Genomic DNA, 26032 nt, shown 5'->3' with positions numbered 1-26032 from the left:
CTGAGAGGTGCTTTGGAGCGACCTCATGACGTCGATGTGGAACCTCGCTCCCCTGCTCTGCTCGTCCAATGATCACATATTTCACCTCCTTTGAGCTCCAAATGCATCCAAATAGCTCCAAGAACTCCATGTGGCACTCCAACACCTGATAGAGACTCATGTATGCAAAATGTAACCTAAACATGACTAAATCCTAGTCTATATGATCAAAATGCACATGGATGAATGGATAAGATAATGAAAATATGCAAGATATCATAACACACTTACTAATAATATACACCCACCATCTCTTAAACTCCCGCATGGTGAATTGTTTTTAGGACAGACGCTTAATCCTTTATATATTAATTGAGAAGCATTTGAAAAATTAGAACCTTAATTTTGTATTAATTAAAAAAAAACCTCAAATCCTAGGTGGCACTCTAAATGCCTTCTAAATTCTATTTCAAAGAATTCTAGAGCATCTAATATAAAGTATAGTTTCATCTAATGGTGTCACATTATTCCATAATTATATAACACTAGAGAACATTATATTAACCTAAAATATATGAAGTGTGTATTCTTTCCTTAAATAAAGGCTACGGAATTACCTAATATGATTTACATATATACGGGAATTAATGATTATGAATAATAAAGATTTGATAACAATTTTTGCATCCTTCTTCATTTTTGTTAAATTTATATTATTAAAAAAACTTAAACAATCACATTAACAATATAATAAAAAAATTAGATTTTTTCTTATATGTTATATTTTGAATTTTTTTAAATTACTTTAAATTACAAAATAAGGAAACCTTTATATGTTATATATATTTTTTAAATGACTTTAAAATACAAAAATGAGGACACCTTATATGTTATATTTTTCTTATATGTTAGAATTTTCTTATATGCTATATTTTGAATTTTTTTTAAACGACTTTAAATTACAAAAATGTAAGTTTTCCTTAAGTATACGACTAAAAACATTAAAATGACATGTATCAATTCGATGGTTGATTTGAAAGCTTTCAAAACCATATGGAAGATAAAAGTCAAAATAATTCAACTGTGAAAACAATACTGTTCATTTTTTTCAAGAATGTGTTCGCTGGAAAAAATAAGATTTTTATGTCATAATTTGTTTAATGTCCACTAGAGAACATTATATTAACCTAAAATATAAGAAGTGTGTATTCTTTCCTTAAATAAAAGCTACAAAATTACCTAATATGATTTGCATATATATGACAATTAATGATTATGAATAATAAAAATTTGATAACATTAACTATATAATAAAAAAATAGATTTTTTCTTATATGTTATATTTAGAATTTTTTAAAATGACTTTAAATTACAAAAATGAGGAAATTTTATATGTTTTTTTTTTTAAAACGACTTTAAAATACAAAAATGAGGACACCTTATATGTTAGATTTTTTCTTATATGTTATATTTTGATTTTTTTTTAAACAACTTTAAATTACAAAAATGTAAGTTTTCCTTAAGTATACGACTAAAAACATTAAAATGACATGTATCAGTCCGATGGTTGATTTGAAAGCTTTCAAAACCATATGTAAGTTAAAAGTCAATATAATTCAACTGTGAAAACAATACTATTCACTTTTTCAAAATTGTGTTCGAGGAAAAAAATAAGGTTTTTATGTCATAATTTGTATAATGTCCACTAGAGAACATTATATTAACCTAAAATATAAGAAGTGTGTATTCGTTCCCTAAATAAAAGCTACGAAATTACCTAATATGATTTACATATATATGTCAATTAATGATTATGAATAATAAAGATTTGATAACAATTTTTGCATCCTTCTTCTTTTTCTTTAATTTTATATTATTAAAAAAAATAAACAATTACATTAACCTTATAATAAAAAATTAGATTTTTTCTTATATGTTATATTTTGAATTTTTTAAAATGACTTTAAATTACAAAAAAGAGAAAACCTTATATGTTATTTTTTTTTAAAAACGACTTTAAAATACAAAAATGAGGACACCTTATATGTTAGATTTTTCTTATATGTTAGATTTTTTCTTAGATATTATATTTTGAATTTTTTAAAACGACTTTAAATTACAAAAATGTAAGTTTTCCTTAAGTATACGACTAAAAACATTAAAATGACATGTATCAATTCGATGGTTGATTTGAAAGCTTTCAAAACCATATGGAAGATAAAAGTCAAAATAATTCCACTGTGAAAACAATACTGTTCACTTTTTCCAAGAATGTGTTCGATGGAAAAAATAAGGTTTTTATGTCATAATTTGTTTAATGTCCAATCCGATCAACCCATGATGTATTAATTATAGTTTTGTTCCATTATTTTTAATAAAAATTGATCCGATCCATCGGAAAGAAATTATATAATAACAACAAAAAATATTTTATATATATAAATAAAATGATCACATATATAAAAAAAACTATCGATAATATATACAAATAAACTCATCCTGCGCAAGACGCATGTCTTATCCTAGTTGTTTATTATTGTTTGAAAACTCTTGGCTTTAAACTGATTTTTACCGGGGTCAATATAGTTATTGGTTTGAAAAATCTTGGCTTTAAACTGATTTTTAGGAAATATTAGGGGGGTCAATAAACTAATTTTACAACATTTTGTTAATTTTTCTTGCAAAAATACAAGAAAAGTTTATTTTTCTAAAAAAAACATAGGGGTCAGTTGACCCCCCTCCCTTCAACGTACCTCCGCCACTGGGCTTCAGATACTCGAAAAAAGAAACGAAATTACATTACTAATTTAAGTGAAAACAAGGATCATACAAGTACAAAGATGTGTATAAAATCGATGTGCATGCTTCCAATTTTGGGTGATTATTCTTGAATTTGTATCATAATAATAAACTCACATATATGATCGATGTGTCATAAATACAGGTGTGATTATTCTCGATCCTAATAATATCGCATCATTGCATTTTGCAACTAAAAGAGGAAAAGGGAAGGTTAATGGACTTTTTAACGTTTTCAAAAAGGCAACGTTACTAATTTACTATACTCACACATCTTTTTGTGAAAAGCTTCCACTGATTCAACTTTTCTTTTTATCTTTTGTCTGTGGCAATGGAGCTGAATCATTAATTTTGAGTGTGTGGATGCGGTTATGATTTTGGTGGCCGTTCAAAAAAAAAACAAGACCAGATCAGACCATACACTTATATGCGAATCTAGTTTCACAATTTTTACTACAATCATAAATGTATATAACTGTACTCGGTTCCCAGGCACTAACCGCAACGACCAAAAATAACAACTGATGACAACGATCAAGTGACTAAGTGCAACGATCAGCGATAGGCAAATGACTGTTCAATTATTAAGGATTAAACTTTATAAACTCAAATTTTCATATCTCAAACGAACCAAGACTAGTCGCAAAAACTATCATTGCGCAGAAGCGAACAAAATCGTAACATTGCTAGAACATGTTGGGTTTGATTCACTAAAATCTAAAGCTACACTAGCTATTAAATGAATAAGATTTTAGGTCACATGCCGCTGCCTCGAGGCTCCAGTGACCACAAAACATCATTATAATATGTATAGAATGTGGATTGTTGGGTGTTTTAGGCCTTGAGTGAATTTTTTAATTTTTATTTTATTTTGTCTTCGTCTTCTATCTTTTTGACTCATCTTTTGCTTATTTTTAGAAAGTTAATGATATATTTAATTAAAACTGTAATAACAAAATAATATTATATAAATGTAAACATGGAAGTATTAGTTATATATTGTACACATATTCGACTAAGTATACATGTATGTATAACATGGTTCCCAAGAAAATTATAACATATAAGATACGGGAAAATGAGCCTCAACTATTTAAAATCAATAAATTTAATATCGAAGTATTGCTTTGCACGATTTTATTCTCCAACTAATAGTTGATTTGGCAAATTAATGACTACAAAAATCAGCAGTTAAGTCATAAACTATTTTTGTTAGTTTTATATCAATTATCTTCGACATTGAACCTGAAAAACTCGAAATTCCCAAATTAAAATCCTAATTTTGAGTGAAGACGATTTCCGATAGTGTTTGACAATACATAGTTTTTTTCTCTTCTTAAGACTTACTTCTAAGCAAAAACAAATAATCTATTAAAATTTCTTTCATATGTAATGTTATTTTTATTTAACGAAACCAAAAAACTTAGAGAAAAGACAAAATATTAATTAACATGATAAAAATAGGAGAAATTTCATAGGATATTCCTTTCTAAATCTTTGTCCGACAGCAAAAAAAGGTGATTTCCGGTGATATTTATTTAGTGATCGGGCCGGGTTTGCTTCTTTATCACCGGAAATCGCCTTTGTTGTCACCAAAAATCGTCATCACTCAAAGTTAGGGTTTGAATTTGAGAATTTCGATTTTTTCAGGTTCAATGACGAAGATAATTGATATAAAACTAAAAAGAATCGTTTATGACTTAATGACTGATTTTTTTAGTCACAAATTTGCCAAGTCAACTATTTGCTGGGAAATAAAATCGTGCGAGCAATACTTCAATATCAAACTTGTTGATTTCAAATAGTCGAGGATTTAAATGTCTATTTTCCCTATAAGATACGTTAGATAAAAACCGTCAAACTTGCGAGTTGGTGAGCTTGTATAAGGTTCTCTATTAAATTCAAAGAAGAAAGCATCCATCTTAAATACTTACAATTCTCCAAATACAACCATTTTCCTTTTGAAGTGAATTTGACCGATATTCTCAAACACCTATATGATGCACAATGTTCTTTGACAAGCATATAACAGTTATATAAGCGGATTCTTGTTTGAACTTTAAACCCAACCCTCTTTAAGTAGATCATTGGCCAAGAAACTTCACAGGTTCCAATTTCAGTAACCTAATTAGCTTTATAGTAGATAGAGCTAGTTACTAACTTCTTACATTTGCTGAAGATTACATTTCCACTTCATTGTCATCTACAAACAGAGATTATCTTATTTAATTTAATGCATCTCATTAGTTGCAATAGCTTAAATGTACACATTATTATATTTTGCTGAGGTATGTGTTCCTGCTGCTCTATACCATATTTAGTGGAAGAGAAAATAATAAACGACACGAGAAAAATTCAGTCAAAGCTTCACATATTGCAAAATGGTCGTTAAAATCGCGAGGAATAGACTGCATCACAGTAAGCAGAAAATCTAGTTAGTGGTATGAATATACAAACCTATTGCAAAGGAATTATGAAAGTACAAACAGCCGTATTCTTTTTTTTTTTTTTTTTTTTTTTTTTTATGAAAGTATTCAAAAGGAATTATGAAAGTACAAACAGCCGTATTCAAAAGTAAAATTTCGAAATTTTAAGTATTAGCCTTCATTTAATTTTCAATTTAATATTTAATATTCGATGTAAGAAACTATTTATTAGAAATGAATACAGTTTTACACTCAATTATCACATTTTGTTTGTCAGATTTAGGTAAAAAAGGGTCTTGAACCGATTGATGCGCCTGGTGAAATGTGATCGGTTTGTTCCTACCAAGCATGGTGCATACATTGCCGTTAGAGTCTAGCAACAAATGACCCGCCTCCCTAAAGGGACTAGGTTTACCTTACCTGGCTATAACCATTGAACCTGTATACTCTATTACACTAGTTTCTTTGGTTGCATTATTGTGGCGTGGTTTCGTTTGACGAACCATTAATGTTTCTTTAACAGTCATTAATAAGTCAAAGTTATTCTATGAATAATGACAACTCTAACAATTTGTCTAGTCAGTTATTTTTAGCATTATTAAAATTATTAGAAACGAATCAAATCATTGGTAGTGTAGATTTTTTAAGAACTTATCAGTAAAATTAGGAAAAAATTATGTGGAAATGAAAAATTTCCGTAAATATATTCAGAGGCATTGGCGTTGGTGGCTGAAAGTGATATATTGTACTTGTACATTGGTTCCGGGTGTTATAATCTTTAATCCAACATTTGGTATACAGAGCATCTGGGGGAAGCATGAACCGACCATCAGAGAAGTGTCGGTAACAGAAAAAAAAAACAATTCCCACAACGCACCCACTTCCTCAAACAGTAATACACCATCATTTTATATTTAAATCCACAAGAGCATCATTATTAATAAATTTTCTACTTGGAATGAGTTTTCATTCTGTTTTTCATGATTAAAATAAAGAAAACCAATAAACAGAAAAAAGAAAAATAAAGATAGAAAAAGAAGAAAAAAAAAATGATTGTCAGATGAAAAGTTATAAGAAATGAGAAACTCCTTTTGACATGCACCATTAATGCTTTATTTTTATAATAACGATGCTCTAATTCTCGAGCACGCACTTATTTGATAACTGCCGTAAGAAATGGAGTAGTAGATAATTTACAATCATAAAATAACAAATCAACTTGCATTGCAGTGTGCAGTGTGCAGTGTGTACACTAACGCGGTAGAAAACCAACGCTATTACAAAGTCTACGTCTTGTACACGTGTCAAAACATAACTAGTCATGGTCAGAAAAGCAGGCCCTATTACGTGTAAGGGAATCACTAACCACTCTCCTTCCATCAGCTCTTTTGGACTCTCTGCTCTCTCCCCTCTTTACACTCTCTCTCTCTCTCTCTCACATAAGTAAGAAAAAAAAGAGTGAAGAAGATCGTTCGACCATTACAGCAGAATCTTAGCTGGATCCACCACTCCAAATTGTTTTCTCAAATTTTCCTCGAGAAAATCCCGAAGAAGAAAAATAAACAGAAAGAAAGAGAGAGAGAGACCCTACAGTATCAGATCTAGTTCACTGAAAAAGAACACAATGCTCTTCTTATTGTTCTTCTACTTCCTCTTCTCCTCCTCCGCCCTCGCCGACCGACGAGTCCTCCACGAGCCCTTCTTCCCAGTAGATTCTCCACCACCGTCACCTCCTCAATCCCCGCCCCTACCTAAGCTCCCATTCTCTTCCACCACTCCTCCAGACGCCACTTCACCTCCTTTCTTCCCTACATACCCTTCGCCTCCTCCGCCTCCCTCTCCAGCATCCTTCGCATCCTTCCCCGCCAACATCTCCTCTCTCATCGTCCCTCACGCCACTAAATCGCCGCCTAGCTCCAAAAAGCTTCTCATCGCCGCAATCTCCGCCGTGACCTCCGCCGCTGTAGTCGCCGCCCTAATCGCCTTGCTCTATTGGCGACGAAGGAGAGGAAGAAGTAGCCAGGAGAGTAACGCACCCGATGATAGCAAGACGTGGACAACCGACAGCAGCCGCAGAGTCCATCCACCTCCTCCTCCGACGACAGCAGCGCCTTCAGCACGGCGCAATGCTGAGGGTAGAGTTAGTAAGCAAACGACGAGGAGCTCAGCCAACACCAGCTCAGAGTTTCTTTACTTGGGAACGATGGTGAATCCGAGAGGAGTCGAGGATCATCAATCCGTGAGCAATAACGGTTCGAGCTCAAGGAAGCTCGAATCTCCAGATCTGCAGCCTCTTCCTCCGTTAATGAAACGAAGCTTCCGGCTAAATCCGGAGGTTGGATCGATAGGAGAGGAGGATGAAGAAGAGTTTTACTCCCCCAGAGGCTCAGCGAGCGGGCGGGAGACGCTAACCCGGGTCGGATCCGAGTCACGGAGAGTTTTCTCATCGGTTCCGAATCAAAACGCTAGATCTGTGAATAACGACACTATCTCCTGCTCATCGTCAAGCTCAGGCTCACCGGGGAGATCGACCTTCATCAGCATTTCTCCGTCGATGAGTCCGAAGAGATCCGAGCCTAAAGAAACTGTAATCTCCGCACCAGAGCCACCGAAGACTTCTCCGGGAAGCTCTGAACCATCTCCGTCGAAGATAACAGACTTTCGATTGGTGAGGTCTCCATCCCTCTCCCTAGCTTCCTTATCGCCGAGACTCTGCCCGGTGAAAAACGCTGAAGGAGGATTAGGTCAAATCTCGAGATCTCCGACGGTTACATCTCTAACGACTTCACCAGAGAGAGAGAACAAAGAAAAAAACTCTCTCCACAATCTCGACGACTCTCCTCGAAGCTCTTCACGATCATCCGCTTCAACGTCCCCGGAGAGACGACCTAACGACACTCCAGAAGCTTACTTGCGATCGCCCGTGCATTCTTCTGCTTCCACGTCACCGTACCGATGCTTCCAGAAGTCTCCCGAGGTGTTACCTGCGTTCATGAGCAACCTCCGTCAAGGATTGCAGTCTCAGCTACTCTCTTCTCCGGGACAAGGCTTCCTTAACGAGTTGGATGCATTGCGTTCGGAGAAAGCTTCTCACAAGTCGCCGCCGGAGAAAGCTTCTCACGATCCACAGTCTGCCTCGTCGTCGTCTCTTTCGTCTTCTCCGGATAGAGACTTTAGCCATAGCTTAGATGTATCTCCACGAATCTCCAACATTTCATCTCAGATTCTACAGCCTCCGGTGTCTGCACGAGTGCCGCCTCCGCCACCTCCTCCACCGTTTCCGACATGGGCACGACGGAATCAAGCGACTCCTAAGGCGTCCCGACCACCTCCTCTCACGCCGCCTTCGAATCCTTTTGTGATCCCATCCGAAAACCTTCCAAAGACTTCACCAGAAGAGACTCTAAAAGAGACGTTCAGTGCCAATGAGCCTGCAGAGGAAACTCCTAAACCGAAGCTTAAGGCTTTGCACTGGGATAAAGTCAGAGCAAGTTCCGACCGTGAGATGGTCTGGGATCAGCTTCGTTCAAGCTCTTTCAAGTGAGTTAATCTCATAGTTTCTTTGTCACAATATGGTTGTTGAAATTTTATTGGTGTGATTGCAGATTAGATGAAGAGATGATTGAAACGTTGTTTGTGGCAAAGTCGTTAGACTCCAAACCAAATCAGAGCCAGACTACTCCAAGATGCGCTCTCCCAAGCCCGAATCAAGAGAACAGAGTCTTGGACCCTAAGAAGGCTCAGAATATTGCAATCCTGCTTCGTGCACTTAATGTCACTATTGAAGAAGTCTGTGAAGCGCTTCTTGAAGGTAACCTATGCTGTCACATACTTAGTTTCACATTTCATCTGCGTTTGTTTAGCTATGATCTAAGAAGTTGATGTCCTGAATGATTGTTGTTATGTTATGCTTTTCAGGCAATGCCGAAACACTTGGGACTGAACTTCTAGAGAGCTTACTCAAGATGGCCCCAACGAAAGAGGAAGAGCGCAGGTTAAAAGAGTACAAGGATGATTCGCCTGTAAAGCTTGGACATGCTGAGAAGTTCCTCAAGGCAATGCTAGACATCCCTTTTGCCTTTAAAAGAGTTGACGCAATGCTCTATGTAGCTAACTTTGACTCCGAGGTTGAATACCTGAAGAACTCTTTCCAGACTCTTGAGGTAATGTATAAAGCAAAGCTATCTTCTCTCTCTCTTGCTACCATTTGTGTTTGTAACGAATCAAACCTTTTATGGGGTAGGCTGCTTGTGAGGAACTGAGGAACAGCAGAATGTTCTTAAAGCTTCTAGAAGCGGTTCTAAAGACAGGAAACCGCATGAACGTTGGGACGAACCGAGGCGACGCACATGCGTTCAAGCTCGACACGCTCCTCAAGCTGGTCGATGTCAAAGGCGCTGATGGGAAAACAACTCTCTTGCATTTCGTTGTTCAAGAGATCATCCGAGCAGAAGGCACACGTCTCTCAGGTGACAACAATACACAAACGGATGACATCAAATGCAGGAAACTCGGCCTCCAAGTTGTATCAAGTCTATCTTCAGAGCTTGGCAACGTCAAGAAAGCTGCGGCAATGGACTCGGAAGTACTCAGCAGCTACGTCTCCAAGCTTTCCCAAGGCATTGCCAAGATCAACGAAGCAGTCCAAATCCAATCAACGGTCAGAGAAGAAAGCGGCAGCAGCAGTAGCGAGAGGTTTTTGGAATCGATGAACACGTTTCTGAAAAGAGCTGAAGAAGACATCATCAGAGTACAAGCTCAAGAGAGCGTAGCGTTGTCTCTCGTGAAAGAGATCACAGAGTATTTCCATGGGAACTCGGCTAAAGAAGAAGCACATCCGTTTAGGATATTCTTGGTGGTTCGAGACTTCCTCGGAGTAGTGGACAGAGTCTGCAAAGAAGTAGGGATGATAAACGAAAGAACAATGGTTAGTTCTGCTCACAAGTTTCCAGTTCCTGTGAACCCAATGCTGCCACAGCCTCTGCCTGGACTATTCGGACGAAAGCAGTCTTCTTCTTCTTCATCTTCAGACGATGAACATAACTCATCTCATTAGTTTATTAAGATGGGATCAGCTTTGTGTTGTGTAAAATGTATCCAGTTTGTTTTGCCATAATATATAGAGAGAGGAGGGAAACAGAGACGCAAGTATTTATTTTTTTCTAAATTTGTGTAAAATATTATAGGTTTACATTTTAAATTTGTTCATCTTAAATTTTATGAATAAATCAGAATTCACTGTCGTTAGATGGAAAATCAAAACAGTAGTGTTTGACAATACAGAGTTTTTTTTTCTCTTCTTAAGACTTAAGCAAAAATAAATAATCTATTAAAATTTCTTTCATATGTAATGTTATTTTTATTTAACTGAAACCAAAATACTTAGAGAAAAGACAAAATCATTAATTAACGTGATAAAAATAGGAGAAATTTTCTAAGATATATCTTTCTAAGTTTTTGTCGCAAAATAACGTTCAATGAAGAAAATAAACAAAATAAGTTTTATCGAAAAGTAAAAATGTATTTTGACTCTAGGGTTAACTAATCTAGAATTAGGGGGTTTTGATGATAAGATTTCAAATTTAAAAAAAATAAAAATAAATATTAAAAATTTCAAAATAAAATGGAGCTATTTTTGTCATTTTCTTTTTGAAGACTATTTTTGTGACAAAAACTTAAAAATTGTTATTTAAGAGAATTGCCCTAAAAATAGTATAGACAAAAAGCTGGGAAAATTTGTTGATAAATTGGGAAATTGTTTTGGCAATTGTATCTAAAATTAATAGTTCTCAATTTTTTTTTTTTTTATGTAAATTAATAATTGACAAAAGTAGTTATTTACAGTTTTGACATCATCTTTTAGTGTTTATCCAATTTTACAAGAATGAGCCCTTTATTTTGTTTCTTATCCTCTTGGCGCTTCCACTCATCGTCTCTCGTCGCCATTTAGTTATGATGTCGTCTCTTCCGACAATTCTCGCATCTTCTCCTCCGCGAAACCTATCCAAACCCTCCACTCCTCAAACTCCAAATTCCGACCAAAGTCGCACAGCTCCACTCAACAACATATCTCATTCGCTACACCTTCTGTCCAAAACCAATCTCTCTCTCACCCTTTCTCACACCATCCTCTGTTCCCCTGTCCTCGCATCAACACAACCCTTCACCTCAATCTCCGACCAATCCACCGGAAAAATCGATCTGGAGTCGATTCTGATCACGATCGACAACTTTTTCAACAAGTACCCGTTTTTCGTGGCGGGATGCACATTCATCTACCTCGTCGTCTACCCGGCGGCGATCTTCTACCTGAGGAAGTATAAACCGATAACCGCCATCAACGCGTTTCTTAAGCTCAAGAGCCAGCCTGATTCGCAGCTTCTTGATATCAGAGACGACAAGACGTTGGCCTCGTTGGCGTCGCCGAGTCTCAAGTTTCTGGGTAAGAGCTCGGTTCAGGTTCCGTATAGTGAGGAAGATGAGTCGGGGTTCGTGAAGAGAGTTAAAGGAGGATTCTCTGATCCGGAGAACACAGTTGTTTGTGTACTTGACAAGTAAGGATTTAGACCAAAAGCTTCATACTTTTTTTAAGATATTGCTTTGTGTTTGTCTTACATGTTTTGATGTGGAAGGCAGTTTTGATGGTAACTCCATGAAAGTGGCTGAATTGCTGGTTGAGAATGGATTTAAAGAGGCTTATTACATCAAAGGCGGCGCGAGAGGGAAGAATGGTTGGTTGGTATGTTGTCTATGTGTCTTCAGATGTTTTGGCAGAGTACATCGGTTGTTTTTTATTTGGTTCTGTTCATAAATCCTGAGGGTTTTGGTTTGCAGGCCATCCAAGAAGAGCTTTTGCCTCCACCTGTGCATATGTATACTGCCAAAAATGCAAAATCTTCAAGTAACAATGAATCGTCCATTGTTGGAACCGAAAACTGATTTAAGATCATAGAGCTAAGTGGTATGCAGATTCACATTCATAATGCTACAACGAAAGTTCCTTTTTTTTGTTTTTTTTTTTCTCTCTTCCAATCAGCTTGCTTCAATATTGCAGTGACAATACAAGGCTATTGAAGCATTACAATGAGATAGCTTCTCTAGGTAGAAGACTTGTTTAGAACTCAAGTCCAGTCTCTTCCAAGTTCTTTATACACACACTGAATATTCATGCCATTATAACACAATGGTATTTGTTATTATCATGTAGCTCTTGTGCTTTCTACCTTTTTTTACATCGCATTGTATTGATTGATACATCTCAACAATAAAACCCAAAAGATTCATGTGTAAGCCCTAATTTGCTCTTCTTAAGATTCTTTGAAATGATAATCTTTGGGATAATAAATGATATCACCAAAACAAAAGAATAGTTTTAAAATGAGGAGTGACAAGATACAATAGCATTTCCCCAGCAATGAAAATATATAAAGTCTGCTGCTACTCTTCTTCTTCGTTTTTTTTAACTGTCCCTCGGTCGAAGCGAACCAAGAACTCTATGTTTCCATCGGCGCCCTTGATGGGAGATTCGATAAACCCTTTGTTGGTGAATCCAAAGTTCTCAACACCATTTATTATCCTCTCAAGAACCTTCTCAAGCCATCAAAGATAGTAACCACTACGTTAGAAAGAACAGACAAGGATTCAACTGTCACAAAGACTAAAGGGAAATACAAACATACCTCCTGATGTACTTCGGGGTCTCTCACTATCCCACCCTTCCCAACCTTGAAAGGAAACAAAAAATGTTGAAGAACAAATTAAAAATAATAATTGCAGAGAAGATTTGTATGCTTTTTTCAGAGTTTAACTGTGTAAATAATCAAATAGTTTTGATTACCTGTGATCGTCGAGCTTCAAATTGAGGTTTAACAAGGGTAACTAAAGTTGCATCTTCATTCATCACATTCATAACAGCTGGCATCACCTGTTCATTAAGTTTTAAGCATGTAAAAAACATAACAATCATCATAGTTTCTGCAAACAAAATGAACAGAACCAAACTTACCTTGAGAATGGAAATGAAGGAGAGATCAAGTGTCACTACATCGACTTTCTGCGGGAGTCCTGGGAGGTATCTCACATTTGTCCTTTCCATAACAGTCACGCGCTTATCATTGCGGATTTTATCCGCAACCTGTTACAATACACTGACTAATTAGTAATTAGGAGATTAAGATTTTGCAGGAAAGAAAATCAAACAATGTGTGTTGAACAAAGCTTAGCACCTGACCATAACCAACATCAACACCATACACATGAGCGGCACCATAACGAAGCAAACAATCTGTAAACCCTCCAGTAGAAAGTCCAGAATCAAGAACCACTTTCTCAGAAACGTCAACATCTAGCTTCTCTATTGCAGCTTCCAGCTTCAGCCCACCTCTGCAAGTTGAAGAGAACAGAGAGAGGACAGTCGACAAAAAAAAACGAAGATCTCAAAGCACTAAGGAAACCTTATAAAGATAGGGTAGTAATAATCACCTACATACGTATTTGGGAACCTCAGCTGTAATCTTTATGGATACATCATTTCCTACAGGCATCCCAGCTTTACTGGCTCTTTTCCCATCCACAAGAACTTTGCCTAAATTAACATACACACTAGAGTTAAGCTTTTGTCGCATAGTTAACACTAAAGATTAAGCTACACCAAGAACAATGCGCTATATGTAAGTACCTTGTAGAATCCATGATTGTATTAGTGTGCGACTGTATTCCTGATACCTTTCGAGACATGCCTCATCCAGTCTCTGTTTCTTGCTGTTATAGAACAAGAAGAGTTTCATTACAGAAAGATGTAAAGCTTCTTGATATTGATATTAAAAGAAAAGACAGCTTACTTCTTTCCACGTATAGCAGAAGCAAGACATCTGACAGAACTGGCTTCTCCTGCTTTAACCCATCTCGCTGAACAGATAATTACAAATCATCAGTGACGAAAATGAAAAAGAAAAAAAAACAAAGCTTTCAACATTTCATCTAAAACTGAACAACATTTTTTTAATCACAAAGGTTGTCTCTTTCCTCTAGAATTTGACAATTAGGACTATAAATTTGGGTTTTCCCATCGATTAGATTGATTTTGTTCACCTAACATGAAATTGACAATGCACTCTAAGTGTTTGTGGAAATTACCCAACCAAGAAAACTTCAGACAGAAGAAAAAACAGTCTCTAGCAACAAACCCATAAGTTAAGTAGATTACGTACATCTGCGAAGAAACCATAGAACATACCAGAGAGAAGAGGATTGCGAGAGTTGGAGAAGAAGCCGACGAGGGAGTTGCTGTAAGAGCGCAAGGTGATGGGAGACTTAAGAACATGAGAACCCATCTTTTTGTTCCTCCTTGGGGGAAAAGATCGACCAAATTTGATACTTGTTTTAGGTTGCGAGGACCGAAGCCTCTTCCTGAGTAAAAAGGTTTCCGTTTTATCATTTCTTATCTTTTTACTTGTCCATCAAACCAAACTATACTTGAAATAATTAAAAAGATCCTTGAGGTTTGTTTGTTGACAAATATAACCCCTAGCTAAAACGACAATCACAATCAGCCACCTAACTAAAAGATCCTTAAGGTTTGTTTGGAATTAGCTCAAATTCCATGAAAGTTCTTGCAAATAATTCAAAATTTATGTTAATGCCTCCAAGGCTATAAAACTTTTCTTGATACGACCGTGGCCACCAGCACTTTTTCCCCCTTGAAAGAGAAGGATCACTACGATATTGATGTTAGAACTTCCACAGGATTAGAGAAGATATTATGTCGTGTTCCAGAATCATAATAATTATTCGAATACAGTGACGGTTCAAGTTTAAATACTTGAGCCTTGGGGCTTGCTCATGGAAAATCTCCTAGTGCCAAAACCTAGCCTTTTATTCAAGTACTAGGATAAGACCCGCGCCTTGCGCGGAATTAAGTTATTATTTTTATTATATTTTGGAGAATGAAACAATAGTTTGGCTTCATTTGGATTAGGGGTGTTCAATCCAGATATCGGGTTGGTTTCGATTCTGTTCGGTTTTTTCGGTATTTTGGTTAGTAAAATATAACTACTATTCTAAATCCATATTTACTTTGACTTTAGTCTTTCACATACTTTTGAAAGATTTCAACTGGACAACTAAATTGATCAGCCAATCTTGTTGCTTTAAATCATTAGTATATATATATATATATATATATATATATATATAATATATATATATTATTTAGTTTGAATATTTATTAAATAAAAATTCATATGCGTTATATTTTATGATCATTTGTAACTTATTATAACAAAAAAAATAATCTATTGATCACAAAATTTTCAGAGTGAGAATTTTCAAATTTCTAATAATATATAGACGTTTTGAAAAATTCAAAATATAACATATAAGAAAAAATATAAATGTTTTTATTATATATTTAATGTGATTTTTTTAATATCTTTTAATAATATAAAATTAAAAAAAGAACTAAGATACCAAATTGTTATCAAATATTTATTATTCATAATAATTAATTTTCATATACACGTTAATCATATTAGGTAATTTCGTAGCTTCTAATTAAGGAAAGTGCAAAAACAATATTTGGTAGATTATTTATCAATTCGAATATTCGATAGTTAGTTTAATAAAAAATATAATGTAAGTTAAGATGGACCAACCTATTTTTTTAAGAATAGTATATTTTATATAGTCATTTATTAAATGAGAATTTATAATCATACACTTCTATGATCATTCATATCGTTTTATAACTGAATATTTAAATCATCGATAACAAAATTTTCAATGTGAAATCTTTAATAAGTTTATAATGTATAAATGTTTTTGAAAATTCATTGAAAGTTTTAATATTAAAATATTTATGTAATCTTATGGTATATAGTTTAATCTATATATATATATATGTTTTATTATTAAATGATATTTTTTACTCATATGGTTTTAAAATCATGTGTATCTTCTTATAATATTAAATAAAAGTTCATATTAATACAATTTTATGATCATTTGTAACTTATTATGACAAAAAAATAATCTATTGATCACAAAATTTTAAGAGTGGTGATCTTCAAATTTCTAATAATTTATAGACGTTTTGAAAAATTCAAAATATAACATATAAAAAAATATAAATGTTTTTTATTATATATTTAATGTGATTTTTAATATCTTTTAATAATATAAAATTTTTAAAAAGAACTAAGATACAAAAATTGTTATCAAATATTTATTATTCATAATAATTAATTTTCACATATATGTTAATCATATTAGGTAATTTCGTAGCTTTTATTTAAGGAAAGTGCAAAACATTTTTTGGTACGTTATTTATCAATTCGATAGTTAGTTTAATAAAAAGTGTAATATAAGTTAAGATGGACTAACCTATTTTTCTAAGAATAGTATATTTTATATAGTTATTTATTAAATAAGAATTTATAATCATACGGTTCTATGATCATTCATATCATTTTATAACAAAATATTTAAATCATCGATAACAAAATTTTCAATCTGAAATCTTTAATAAGTTTATAATTTATAAATGTTCTTGAAAATTCATTGAAACTTTTAATATTAAAATATTTATGTAATCCTATGGTATATAGTGTTTAATCTATATATATATATATTTTTTTTTTTATTATTAAATGAAATTTTTTACTCATATGGTGTTAAAATCATGTGTATCTTCTTATAATAAAAATGTTAAACCATTGATCATTAATTTTTAACATAATAATTTTAATAGTTTTAGTCATTTATTGTCATTTTTAAAAATTCAAAATATAACATATACGAAAAAATCTAAATTTTACTTTTATACCTAATTTGATTGTTTAATTTATTTTAATAATATAAAATTAAACAAAAAATGATGGAGGAGATATAAATTGTTATCAAATCTTTATTATTAAAATCATTAATTGTCATATATATATTAGTCATTTATGGTAATTCCGTAGGTTTGATTTAAGGAAAGAAAATAACATATCATATCATTATATCATATAGTTTGACCAACTTATGTATCTAACAACATATAAAAATCAAATGTGGACCTACTTATTTTTCAATTGAATGTAATTGACTACCTAATTGAGTGCCACCTATGCATTGGGGCCTATTTTAATTAATACAAAATTGAGGTTACATCTTTTCAAATGTTCCTCAATTAATATATAGGGGATAATATGTTTGGATTTTTAAAATAATTTTGCCAAATTGAGAGTTTCCTACCTATTTGTACAGTTATTTTAGTTGAATTCTCTGATTTTAAGAAATAAATTTTATTTTAGAGACTGAGATTCTCTGATATTGGTAGTTCCAAAGATTATATTGTGTAGGTAGGTACTCTGATAAAACCCATGAACATATGTTTTAGGTACCAAAACATATTACAAATTTAGAAAACATGTTTTAGATTTTGATTGTAATGCAATGATTAATTTTGCTACGTACACGACGGGCAAAGCCAGAATGCCGGTTAGAAAATCTTCTACAGATAACATTGGTCTAACAGCTTGTGTGCTAAATTAATGCCATGAGTTTTTTTTTTCCTTTTTTCTTTCTTGAAATTTTCGTTTTGATAAGGAAACTAAGTTGGCCTTACTTTAGTTATATAATAATTTTAAATGGAAAAAGTTAAAAAATAAGAAAATCAAATAGGAAATTGGATAATAGAACCAAAAAGGAAAAAAGGAAGAGGTTCTTAAAGAGATATATATATATATATATATATATATATATATATAACTCAAGAAACATAATCTGTTAAAAAAAAAGAAACATAATCTGTTCGTCTATATTCGAAAACCCTAAACAACACCCATAGCCACCAAAACTCACAAATTGATAATGTCAGAAGTAACATCCAGCGTTAAAATTTCACGATGTGGGGATAAAGAATCCAAAGCTGTCCTAGGCTATGGGCAAGTTTCTCAGGAGTGCGGTGCGATTGATGAGTGCTGTTGGGTTGAACGCAGAACTGTAAATCTCTTATTCATCCCGTTTTTTTCTTGTTATAAAAGTTTCTCATTCCTCTACATTAAAACTGACCCACTGATCTCTAAACTTATTGCAGATTCAGATACAAGATAACATATGGCTTGAAGGAGATCCTGGCTTCCCAATACTAGAACAATGCTTCCCAAAACTAAGGACACTGGAGAATACGGTTGACAAAAAATACGGATTGTGTTACACCAAGAAGAGGACACGCAACAGAATGATGATGTCTGATCTACCAGATGATTTGTTAGAGGCGATACTATGTCGCATTGAGGCTACATCTCTGAAACGGTTACAATCTACTTGCAAACGATGGAACCATTTAATCAACAATAGGAGATTCACAATAAAACACTTGGAAAAAGCTGCAAAGCAGTCTCTGAGTCTCATGTTGAATGCGAATGGGGTGTACTCGGTGAGCATCAACCTCCCTAGATCTTCACCTGTAGAGGTCACAGAAAAAATTGACCTGATCTATCCTCATTCAAGTTTAGATGAACGCATGATCTCTGAATACTGTCACACTGACGGCTTATTGTTATGCGTCTGCGTTAACGATGTGTTTGGTTTCTCTAACATGTCTAATGAAGATGCTAGGTTTGTGGTATGGAACCCGTGTACTGGTGAAACCAAGAGCATCCAACCCAGATATCCTTCCACGCTAAGCCACACCTATTCTCTTGGATCCTACAAAAACAAAAAATCCAACGATATTAGCTACAAAATATTGAGCCACACGGGTTGTGGCAAAAACCAAGAATTCGATATCTACGATGTTAGCTCTAATTCATGGAGGACTCTCGATGTCACTTTGGACTGCAAGTTTGAGTTCTTTAGTAACGTGTCTTTGAAGGGAAAGACTTATTGGTTTGCATCAGATGAAAAAGAGAAACAGCTCGGCATATTCTTAGTCAGTTTTGACTATACAACTGAAACATTTGGACGTCTTAGTCTTCCCTATCAGCATCCTAGCTATCAAACAATGTCTCTATCTGTTGTTGGAGAAGAGAATCTTTCCGTGTTATTACAACACAAAATTTCATCGAAGACAGAGATTTGGGTGACAAATAAGATTGGTGAGACTAAAGTGGTGTCGTGGATCAAGGTCTTAGCAGTCGATTTAAAGCCTGGGCTTGATACTTATCATTGCATAAGTTTCTTGGTGGATGTCGAGAAGAAAGTCCTAGTGTATAGTGCATTCGTGGTAGGAAAAAACGAACACGTGGAATACATCGTCGGGGAGGACAATGAAGTTAGGGAAGTGGCCCTTGGAATCGAGTATATTCCATTTTTTCTGAATTACGTTCCAAGTTTGACACAAATCGAGCTACACGCAAACCTTTGTATTTAGGAATTTCGTAATTTGTATATATTTACTGGTTATCTTCATCATGAATTCCTTTTGAATTATTAGAGCTCTTTTCTCAGTTTCAAGCTTTTCATAATTCAGACAATTAACTTGTATGATTTAGTTCTCTTTTCTCTTCTAGGACTAGAGTAGAGATCTCCACTTTAAGGGAGACAGACCTATATTTGAAGGTTTATCTATCAAATGAGAAGCCTATATTCCTTGAAGGCTGACGGACAAAAGAATTGCTAGGATGGCGCACACACTTGGTGTTAGAATAGTTACCATAGAGCTTACAAGACTAGACCAACATAGTTTAACCTGGTTTACAAGACTAGACTAACATAAAGCTTACAAGATAATCAATGTTGGCATAAACATTTGATCCGAAGATGTATGTGTTATTAACAGTGTGGGCCACAAAACTCAGGGGAGTAAGGCCCATACTGAAGAGCAGAGTTCGAATTCCATTGAATCACCTTTAACGGTCAAAACTTCAATGTTCAAAGCAAAAGCAAGCCTTGTGTACGGGACTGACAGCTCACGAGATCAAGACGGCTAACATATTTGGTTGCCTAACGGAGTGTGCTGTCATGTGCTGACAAAGGAACTAGGTTAAATTGTGTTTGTGTATAAAAGGAGAACATGATGTAACATTTGGCCGCAAGTTGAATAATAGAAAAGTTCAAAGTTATCTTCTTCATTAAACTTTCTTCTCTGTTCTACATGGTATCAGAGCCATGGAGGATACTGAAACGATTTCAACAACACCCTCTCTGAGTATATTTCAGTGTGTTACTCTCAAACTTTCTTCCAAAAACTATCTTATGTGGAAAACTCAGTTTGAATCTTTCTTGTCAAGTCAGTCACTTCTGGGGTTCGTTAATGGCAGCTCAAGTCGTCCAGCTCCTACCATCACAGTTGGAAACGGTGAAGAAGCTACAGAGCAAGCCAACCCTGAGTTTGTGAAGTGGGTTCGGAAAGATCAACTAGTCATGGCGTGGTTGTTTGGTTCGCTTACTGAAGAGGCTCTGAGATCTGTCTATGGACTACACTCCGCTCAAGAGGTATGGTTCACTCTGGGAAAGAAATACTATCGAGTGTCAGCAACGAGAAAGCTGGATCTACAACGCAGTTCAAGGTATGTCGAAAGGAAAGAAGTCTATGACTGAGTATCTAGGTGATGTGAAAGGCGTTTGTGATCAGTTAGACTCAATAGACTGTGCTTTGTCTGAACAAGAAATGATATATGGTGCGTTAGCTGGTCTTGGAAAGGAGTATGAATCTATATGTACTGTGATTGAGCATTCCATGAATTCTGTTAATGAGATGAGTTTTGAGGATGCTGTGTTCAAGCTCATAACTTTTGATGACAAGGTGAAGGTTCTCAACAATCAGCCAGAACCAAGCCCTCACCTTGCCTTTCATGCTGGACGTGGTTATTCTTCACTTGGTCGTGGAGGTAATAGCAACAGGGGAGGCTACAGAGGATGTGGCAACTACTCCACTCATGGTCGAGGCTTCAGTCAACAGTTCACTGGATCTTCTGGAACAAGACCAACCTGTCAGATATGTGGTCGTTATGGTCACTCCGTCGCTTGCTGTTACAATCGGTTTGATCAGGACTATGACAGTCCAGATACAATTCACAATGCTCTTACAACAATGCGGCTGTCTGATCAAGAACGACAGTCAGGTGCTGAGTGGTATCCAGATTCAGCTGCATCAGCTCACATCACCAACGATCCAAATCAGCTCACCTCCTCTGCTCCCTACCTTGGTAATGATCAAGTTATCGTCGGTAATGGAGACTTCCTCCCTATCACTCATGTTGGGTCCGTAGCTTTGCAAACAACGCAAGTTACTTTACCTCTTGAGGATGTCTTGGTTTGTCCATCAATTACAAAGTCCTTATTGTCAGTTTCTAAACTTACTTCAGACTATCCTGTGAGTTTACCTTTGATGATACATCAATTACAAAGTCCTTGCATTTATTGATGATGTATAATGTATCATTTTGATTTAAAAATCACATATTTTAAAACTTACATGTAAGTAATTTTGACTACTCAAATTATTTTACATTCTTAACTTTTTTACAGATCTAACTTAATTTTTATGAAAAGAAAAATATGATTTTTGTGTCTTTGGTTAATCAGTGATAAATGTATTAATGCTTTTATGTTACCTTTTATTTGTGTTTGGCTAACTTTTACACATGTTAATTATATGTATATAGCTAATTTTATTGAGAAACTCCCTATGATAATTTTTTTTTTAAAGTTTTTGTCACAAAAATAGCATTCAATGTAGGAAATGACCAAAATAAGTTTTATTAAAGGATAAAATAATATTTTTATCATAGGTTTAACTAATTTAAACATATGATTTAGAGTTAAGGCGTTGGTTTTGGGAATATTGTTTCAAAGTTAGAAAAATAAAAAAATAAATATGGAAAATTAAAAAAAAAAGTTATTTTAGTCATTTTCATTTTTAAAAACCGTTTTTGTGATAAAAATTTAAAAATGTTTATTTGAGAGAATCGTCTAATTTTATTCGTAAAAAAATAGTTTCTTGCGTAAGCACAGGCAACAACACTAGTTATACATAAATCGCAAACTGTTCTCTTTGCGATTCGTTTACTTGACGCTAGTTTCGTGCTTTTGTATCGAGATGAAGGAAGAGTATGTAAATAGATTAGTCGGTGTAGTCTGCTAAACCGACCGGTTTAATATTCTGTTAAGAGTCTTAAGACGTTTAATAGTTTGTTACACTCTCTCAGCTTTTAGTGTAAAAGGAGTGGCGTTGATTTTAATCAGAAATTAAGAGATTAATCATCTTCTCAAATAGAAGATTTCGAGATGCCTCCGGTCGGTGGAATGAACGACGACGACGAAATGGATTTCGGTGACGACGCCTCCTTCCTCAAACCCGGTGAGGAGAAGGAGATCCAGCAAGGTTTGAAGAAGAAACTCGTCAAGGAAGGCGAAGGATTCGAGACTCCTGAGAACGGCGATGAAGTTGAAGGTAACATCGATTCGATTCTGGTATTCTTTCGATTTGACGAAATTGAACTTGATCGATCTCTTCTGCAGTGCACTACACTGGTACTTTGCTCGATGGGACCAAGTTCGATTCCAGCCGTGACAGAGGAACGCCTTTCAAATTCACCCTCGGACAAGGTCACTGAACTCTTTGATTATTATCGTTAAGCTTAGCATATTAATCTCTGTATCTTGGATTTGAGATTATAGTTACATTCTAGTATGATAGTATCAGTGTGCTACTCATTAGGTTAAATTTGGCAGAGACTATGTGAATTGAGTTGAGATTGTTGTTATTGTATTGGCAATGTGTGTTGCAGGTCAGGCTATTAAAGGATGGGATATTAGTATTAAGACTATGAAGAAAGGCGAAAACGCTGTATTCACCATCCCTTCGGAGCTGGCTTATGGTGAATCTGGTTCGCCACCGACCATCCCTGCTAATGCCACGCTTCAGTTTGATGTGGAGTTGCTTTCTTGGTCTAGTGTCAAGGACATATGCAAAGATGGAGGCGTTTTAAAGAAGATTGTTGCTGCGGGGGAGAAGTGGGAAACTCCAAAGGATCTCGATGAAGTTCTTGGTGTGTGTCCACTTTCTTTCTTACGAAGATGCTTTATAGTTTGTGTGAGTTTGTTTCGATCTTCTCTAATGGTGTTTTCCTGTGTATTTGTTTGTTCAGTTAAGTATGAGGCTAAGCTTGAGGATGGTACGGTTGTTGGAAAATCTGATGGTGTTGAGTTCACTTAAAGACGGTTAGTGCTATGATTTCTTCAGACAAATGATGGAGATGTAAGATAGTATGTTCTGTCTCTGACAATCTCTGTGGTCTATGTCATTAATAGGTTACTTCTGCCCTGCACTTTCTAAGGCTGTGAAAACCATGAAGAAGGCAGAGAAGGTTCTTCTGACAGTCAAACCACAATGTAAGACAATTTTCCTTCGATTGTGTTATTTTTTTCTTAGTGATTGTGGTGACGGTGCGCAAATCATCTCTGATTCCAACTTGCTTCTGAATGTGACAGATGGTTTCGGGGAGAAGGGTAAGCCAGCCTTTGGGGGTGAAGGAGCACTTCCTCCAAATGCGACGCTTGAGATCGAGCTGGAGTTAATTTCCTGGAAGACAGTTTCTGAGGTGACTGATGGTAACAAGGTCATCAAGAAAATCTTGAAACAAGGGGAAGGTTGTGAGCGTCCCAACGACGGGGCGGAGTTGCTTTCTTGGTCTAGTGTCAAGGACATATGCAAAGATGGTGGTGTGTTTAAGAAGATTGTTGCTGCGGGGGAGAAGTGGGAAATGCCAAAGGATCTCGATGAAGTTCTCGGTGTGTGTCCAGTTTCTTTGTGAATTACTTTAGAGATTGGTCTGTGTTTTGATATCCCTAACGGTATTCTCCTGTGTATTTGTTTGTTCAGTTAAGTATGAGGCTAAGCTCGAGGATGGTACGGTTGTTGGGAAATCTGATGGTGTTGAGTTCACTGTTAAAGACGGTTAGTGCTCTGTTTCTTCTGACAAATCATGGGGATGTAAAGATAGTATGTTCTGTCCCTGACAATCTTTGTGGTCGACGTCATTAATAGGTTACTTCTGTCCTGCATTTGCTAAGGCTGTGAAAACCATGAAGAAGGCAGAGAAGATTCTTCTGACTGTTAAACCACAATGTAAAACAATTTTGCTTCGATTATGTTTTTTCAGTGATTGTGTTGACGGTGTGCAAATCATCTCTCACTCAAACTTGCTTCTTATTTTGACAGATGGGTTTGGGGAGAAGGGCAAGCCAGCTTCTGGTGGTGAAACTGCGGTTCCTCCAAACGCGACCCTTGAGATCGAACTGGAGTTACTTTCCTGGAAGACAGTTCCTGAAGTGAATGATGATAACAAGGTCATCAAGGATCTCGATGAAGTTCTCGGTGTGTGTCCTTTTCCTTACGAATATGCTTTAAGAAGATTTTCTTGTAAATTCTAACATCACATCATGTGTTTGTTCTGTTTGGTCAGGTGATTATCAAGAAAGAGAGGTATATTTGGCCGTATACAGTGTCTTTCAAAAATATGGTACGTCATCAGAGCCACAAGTTAAGCAGATCCTCGTAGATCTCAGATCTGAACTTGGCATCTCTGAAGATGTATCCTCCAAACTTGAGAATGAGAAGAAGCCCAAGAACGAGGATACAGATCCAAACCCACTTTATGATTTAATGTCTGCGTTAGTGGAAGAGAAGACTTCAGAAACTTCTGAAGAACGAGAAAGAAAGAAAAGGTATTATAATCGTTTTTTGTTTTAACCTTTTGAGCAAGTTTTAAACTCTTTTTGTGTTTTCTTCAGGAGTGAGCAGGTTTACAAGGTACTGATGGCTGCTGTTAAAAGGGTAAGTTTTCTTTCTGTTTTTTTCCCCCGTGTTATACGTGATTATCTTAAATCATGAGGTCAATATATCATTGGAATTGTCTGCAATTAGTACGACCTTCTGTCGTTGATAATAATTTATTTCAACGTTATAAGCGATTATCTTCAGAAGCTCACAACTCCACTTTAATGGCTTGCAGTGTACGAAGAAGGATGCAGAACAGGCTTACTTCAACACTCTCAATGTTATGAGTTCAAAATGTACTCCTCTCACCAAAGTAAGCACTATTTTTGGAGCTTCCATGTTTATTACATTGATTTGTTCAGATTACGCTTATACCTTGTCTTCTTCTTTTCAGAAGAGTGAAGATATACTGATCAACCTGTCCAAGGAATGGAAAATCGAAAAGGACACTCACAACAAATTTCTTGTTCGAATCAAAAGGGCTAAAAGTTTCTGTCCCCTAAGGTAAGCTTTGTTTGTTCGAGAATCTCTTACTGTTTTTTGTGTCTTCTTTACTAACTCTCTTTCTTTGTATGTATATCTCAGCAAATCCTCACAAGCACAAGCAAAGAAAAATGCATGCTCCATTTGCAAAAGGCAGGATTTTTTCAGTCGGAGAGACTTAGCGAAGCATGAGAGGACATGTCGTGAGATAGAAAAGAAGCAAATGTGTCAGGACGTCTTCGATCGTGTTGTGAGGAAACCAAGAACGCCCAGAGTTGTGGTTGCAAGACCTGGAAAAGAAAAGGAATCCAAAGATGTCCCAAGCTGCCAAGTTTCTCCGACTGATGATTGCTGTATCGTCGAACGCAACCATGTAAATCTCTTCTTTTCTTTAAATTCTTTTTTATTCGAGGCTGAACACCACACTGATCTTTAAAACTTGCTGCATTGCTGCAGGATCCTGTACAAGACAACATCTGGCTACAAGGTGATCCTGGTTTCCCATTCCAAGAGACCTGAATAAAGTTTCCAACTGGTATCTCTTAGCTCTTATGTCAAAAGATACTTTTTGTATAAAAACCATCTGACCGACAACATATATTTTACATAACAAAAACAAAAGTTGTGTTTTCAGTTT

General features: G+C 35.3%; 5 protein-coding genes across 5 annotated transcripts; 4 read left to right on the top strand and 1 right to left on the bottom strand.

The window, feature by feature from the left end:
• The first annotated feature begins 6588 nt into the window (after positions 1–6588).
• LOC106435916 (formin-like protein 1) lies at positions 6589–10447 on the top strand. Its single transcript, XM_013876852.3, has 4 exons — positions 6589–8744; positions 8810–9015; positions 9123–9367; positions 9448–10447. Exons 1-4 carry the CDS (start codon positions 6829–6831, stop codon positions 10258–10260), a joined length of 3180 nt encoding a protein of 1059 aa, XP_013732306.1. The 5' UTR covers positions 6589–6828; the 3' UTR covers positions 10261–10447.
• A 640-nt stretch (positions 10448–11087) lies between these two features.
• LOC106435918 (rhodanese-like domain-containing protein 4A, chloroplastic) lies at positions 11088–12501 on the top strand. Its single transcript, XM_013876856.3, has 4 exons — positions 11088–11758; positions 11841–11943; positions 12039–12165; positions 12259–12501. Exons 1-3 carry the CDS (start codon positions 11157–11159, stop codon positions 12141–12143), a joined length of 810 nt encoding a protein of 269 aa, XP_013732310.1. The 5' UTR covers positions 11088–11156; the 3' UTR covers positions 12144–12165; positions 12259–12501.
• LOC106435917 (putative rRNA methyltransferase YqxC) lies at positions 12484–14652 on the bottom strand. The gene is made up of 9 exons (XM_013876855.3): positions 14440–14652; positions 14045–14111; positions 13882–13964; positions 13686–13788; positions 13430–13586; positions 13210–13338; positions 13042–13128; positions 12884–12928; positions 12484–12791 (listed from the first exon to the last, which is right to left on the bottom strand). The coding sequence occupies exons 1-9, from the start codon at positions 14534–14536 to the stop codon at positions 12642–12644; spliced, it is 918 nt and encodes a 305-aa protein (XP_013732309.1). The 5' UTR covers positions 14537–14652; the 3' UTR covers positions 12484–12641.
• A 3329-nt stretch (positions 14653–17981) lies between these two features.
• LOC111203716 (putative F-box protein At3g25460) lies at positions 17982–20163 on the top strand. The gene is made up of 2 exons (XM_048751097.1): positions 17982–18188; positions 18283–20163. The coding sequence occupies exons 1-2, from the start codon at positions 18057–18059 to the stop codon at positions 19558–19560; spliced, it is 1410 nt and encodes a 469-aa protein (XP_048607054.1). The 5' UTR covers positions 17982–18056; the 3' UTR covers positions 19561–20163.
• Positions 20164–20601: 438 nt separating this feature from the next.
• On the top strand, positions 20602–26032 carry LOC106435913 (70 kDa peptidyl-prolyl isomerase-like). The gene is given in 17 exon segments (XM_013876848.3): positions 20602–21444; positions 22392–22584; positions 22653–22739; positions 22922–23182; positions 23282–23345; positions 23347–23354; positions 23445–23525; positions 23625–23924; positions 24016–24090; positions 24181–24261; positions 24355–24510; positions 24599–24860; positions 24927–24969; positions 25148–25225; positions 25307–25416; positions 25498–25768; positions 25852–26032. Coding segments are annotated over 17 exon segments (2976 nt in total). The 3' UTR covers positions 25915–26032.

Source organism: Brassica napus, chromosome C3, assembly GCF_020379485.1.
Source record: "Brassica napus cultivar Da-Ae chromosome C3, Da-Ae, whole genome shotgun sequence".
NCBI classification, from domain to species: Eukaryota; Viridiplantae; Streptophyta; class Magnoliopsida; order Brassicales; family Brassicaceae; genus Brassica; species Brassica napus.
This window is presented reverse-complemented; position numbering and strand designations above follow the sequence as displayed.

What these genes read in the sequence shown, in the direction of transcription:
- LOC106435917 (XM_013876855.3), bottom strand. Translation starts at nt 14,536, where the DNA reads ATGGGTTCTCATGTTCTTAAGTCTCCCATCACCTTGCGCTCTTACAGC. An exon ending in TCGCAATCCTCTTCTCTCTG is followed by an intron (nt 14,112 to 14,439) that starts GTATGTTCTATG and finishes TTATCTGTTCAG; the next exon opens with CGAGATGGGTTAAAGCAGGA. An exon ending in CCTTCATTTCCATTCTCAAG is followed by an intron (nt 13,129 to 13,209) that starts GTAAGTTTGGTT and finishes CTTAATGAACAG; the next exon opens with GTGATGCCAGCTGTTATGAA.
- LOC111203716 (XM_048751097.1), top strand. Translation starts at nt 18,057, where the DNA reads ATGTCAGAAGTAACATCCAGCGTTAAAATTTCACGATGTGGGGATAAA. An exon ending in GTTGGGTTGAACGCAGAACT is followed by an intron (nt 18,189 to 18,282) that starts GTAAATCTCTTA and finishes AACTTATTGCAG; the next exon opens with ATTCAGATACAAGATAACAT.
- LOC106435918 (XM_013876856.3), top strand. Translation starts at nt 11,157, where the DNA reads ATGATGTCGTCTCTTCCGACAATTCTCGCATCTTCTCCTCCGCGAAAC. An exon ending in GTTGTTTGTGTACTTGACAA is followed by an intron (nt 11,759 to 11,840) that starts GTAAGGATTTAG and finishes TGTGGAAGGCAG; the next exon opens with TTTTGATGGTAACTCCATGA. An exon ending in GAGGGAAGAATGGTTGGTTG is followed by an intron (nt 11,944 to 12,038) that starts GTATGTTGTCTA and finishes TTTGGTTTGCAG; the next exon opens with GCCATCCAAGAAGAGCTTTT.
- LOC106435916 (XM_013876852.3), top strand. Translation starts at nt 6,829, where the DNA reads ATGCTCTTCTTATTGTTCTTCTACTTCCTCTTCTCCTCCTCCGCCCTC. An exon ending in CTTCGTTCAAGCTCTTTCAA is followed by an intron (nt 8,745 to 8,809) that starts GTGAGTTAATCT and finishes GTGTGATTGCAG; the next exon opens with ATTAGATGAAGAGATGATTG. An exon ending in ACTCTTTCCAGACTCTTGAG is followed by an intron (nt 9,368 to 9,447) that starts GTAATGTATAAA and finishes TTTATGGGGTAG; the next exon opens with GCTGCTTGTGAGGAACTGAG.